Source organism: Cornus florida, unplaced genomic scaffold (assembly GCF_030987335.1).
Source record: "Cornus florida cultivar Cherokee Brave unplaced genomic scaffold, ASM3098733v1 CherokeeBrave_3.0.0_Hap2_Chr11, whole genome shotgun sequence".
Classification (NCBI taxonomy): Eukaryota; Viridiplantae; Streptophyta; class Magnoliopsida; order Cornales; family Cornaceae; genus Cornus; species Cornus florida.
Window position 1 is genome coordinate 136,665,165 of NW_026775581.1, and position 2,352 is coordinate 136,667,516.

The window sequence follows — 2,352 nt, forward strand, 5'->3', positions numbered from 1 at the left end:
TGTGAAATGTCAAAATTGAAAAGGTCAAAAATAATAATAATAATAATAATAATAATAATAATTAGCCTTTTCTACTACTTGAGATAATTTTACAATTTTCTGCCACTCTAGTTGTAGTCTTGTAGACTTGTAGCAACCAAAGATAAACCGAGGGCAAATCCAGAGAGACATGAACTCCAATACCATATATCCAGACTACATGCCTTTGTATGAGTAAATTAAGCTGTAGTTGAAATGATTTTTTATTTATTTATTTATTTATTTCTTAGTTGTGGTCGGTGACAATCTCTCAAAAAAAACATTGATTCAATTTAGATCTAGATGTTTAAAAAAAAAAAAAATTCCCGAATTTGATGTCTATATTACATTTATATAAAATTCAGTTTGTCCAACATTGCTACACTAATCGTTAATTGATCCCACTTAACAATAAAAGATGTGTTATTGGTTGGTAGTCATTCACACAGTACTAGAAACTCCAAAAGAAAGAATAGAATTAATAGTGAATATAAAATAGTAAAATTAAGTAAAAATAAAATTTATTATGTTCCCAACTTGGGGTTTATTCCACCAATATATGATTGGAACTAATAGAAATGCCCAAGATTACATTTAATGCTATATAGAGCAATGGGATAGTGAAGGCATTTTAAATCTCCAACTCCAATTTACTTGGGGGACTTGGGGCAGTTGATCTGTTCACCCTTCTTGGTCACGCTGGTCCAGTTGCTGCATGTCCTGCCTCCAACTGGTACGCAATTCAGCTTGTTGCAGCATGTGGTGCAGCTGAACACACACCCTCTCTTCTTGCGCCATGATTTGCAGTGGTCCTCGCACAATTCTACGCACTTTTTCCCACCTGTAAGTGTGTACGTGCATCCAACATTAGTCATCACACACACACACACATATATATATGAATAAAAGGTTAGTTCATTTTGTAGGCTTAGTACTAATTTTAGCTCCCTCAGTTGGTGCTGACGCCGCCGGTGATACAGAAGCCTTCGTCACCACATGGATATGTTTTTCGTTCTGCAAATTCAAATCATCAACAGATCGATTATTACAAATTAATAAATGGGACTTTGGAATATGACAGTGTTGTCATCCAACTTCCTGTAGTGTCAAAATTACCTTTTCTGCCCATGCAGTTGCAACCTGAAATTAAAAGCAAAATATATATATATATATGTTGATTAGATTCAGAAACATTATCAAAGATAAATGAAGGAAATTTGATTTTGTTGAGGAGGAGGATCATATTAATTAATAATAAATATTATACCGTTGCGACTAAAAGCACACAGGCCAAGAAAAGTGCAATTTTCTGTGCCATTTTCAATCTGCAACGGCAAAAAACAAGTATTGTTGTTGAAGAGCTTCTTTTCTTTTTGCCGACGATGATTTACAAGGAAGGAATCTGAGGTATATATAGAGGCAAACTGCAGGTACAAACTTCACTTCGCTATTTTTAGTTCCAAAATTACCTCTCACTGCCCTTTTTTTAGCCTAAACCCCATTTTCGATTATTTTACTTTTGACTTGTTTCCTTTGGCCACCCTTAATTCCAGGTAATTAGTTCCTAGGGGTTTAAATTAAATGCTCTAGTTTTTAGGCCTTTCATCTTTTATAGTAAATTCAGTTTTAGGCTTTTAGCTTCACCTTCCAATTACTTTGGCACAACTACACACATGTCGTGTAAGATTCTTTAAATGGTCCAACCAATTTAAGTGCACTAATTTGGTAACAATTATGACTAGGTGTCTGATTTATTTTAGTGAGAAATAGGCACACTATGAACTATGATATGACCTTAAGTTAATTAATAGTGTTTTTTTTTTTTTTTTTTTGGAAGGTCTATCGTGATGGTGTTGGAGCTCTTAGATCAAGTATGAAAAATTCTTTGAGATTGGCCCCAAAGGGATTGGGTTGAAACGAAAGAGGATACCGGTTCAAAGTGTAAGGTGGCAGGCCAGTGAATTAAGTTTTCCCCTTCGCGTACATCTTCTTGGTGTTGGGTATCTTAAGTTCTTTATTCCAAGTGCTAAGGGGTTGTGGCCTTTGTAATTGGAAGTATGTACTGGAATGTTTGTCCATGTAAGATGCAGCAATTTTAGTAGGCTCCAAAGGCTTCTTATGATTATAAAATATCTCATTAAATCACATAATAATTCCTCATCCCTGCCTAAAAGTGTTTTGCAAACACCACTTTAAGTTCTCTGGCACCGTTTATATTTCAACTTAATTTTTTTTCCTAGTTTTTCTACTCAAACTTTAAAAACTCATATTTAGAAATATAAACCATTTAAATATTGTTCCAAAATTATTATTATTAACTCAAACGATGAAAAG

At 33.9% G+C, this 2,352-nt stretch overlaps 1 protein-coding gene across 1 annotated transcript; it reads right to left on the reverse strand.

Moving 5' to 3' along the window:
* Positions 1 to 522: 522 nt before the first annotated feature.
* On the reverse strand, positions 523 to 1,397 carry LOC132286560 (gibberellin-regulated protein 2-like). Its single transcript, XM_059788908.1, has 4 exons — positions 1,286 to 1,397; positions 1,135 to 1,158; positions 954 to 1,032; positions 523 to 859 (listed from the first exon to the last, which is right to left on the reverse strand). The coding sequence occupies exons 1-4, from the start codon at positions 1,334 to 1,336 to the stop codon at positions 669 to 671; spliced, it is 345 nt and encodes a 114-aa protein (XP_059644891.1). The 5' UTR covers positions 1,337 to 1,397; the 3' UTR covers positions 523 to 668.
* Between the last annotated feature and the right edge of the window lie 955 nt (positions 1,398 to 2,352).

What these genes read in the sequence shown, in the direction of transcription:
- LOC132286560 (XM_059788908.1), bottom strand. Translation starts at nt 1,336, where the DNA reads ATGGCACAGAAAATTGCACTTTTCTTGGCCTGTGTGCTTTTAGTCGCA. An exon ending in GTGTGCTTTTAGTCGCAACG is followed by an intron (nt 1,159 to 1,285) that starts GTATAATATTTA and finishes TTTTAATTTCAG; the next exon opens with GTTGCAACTGCATGGGCAGA. An exon ending in AACTGAGGGAGCTAAAATTA is followed by an intron (nt 860 to 953) that starts GTACTAAGCCTA and finishes ACACACTTACAG; the next exon opens with GTGGGAAAAAGTGCGTAGAA.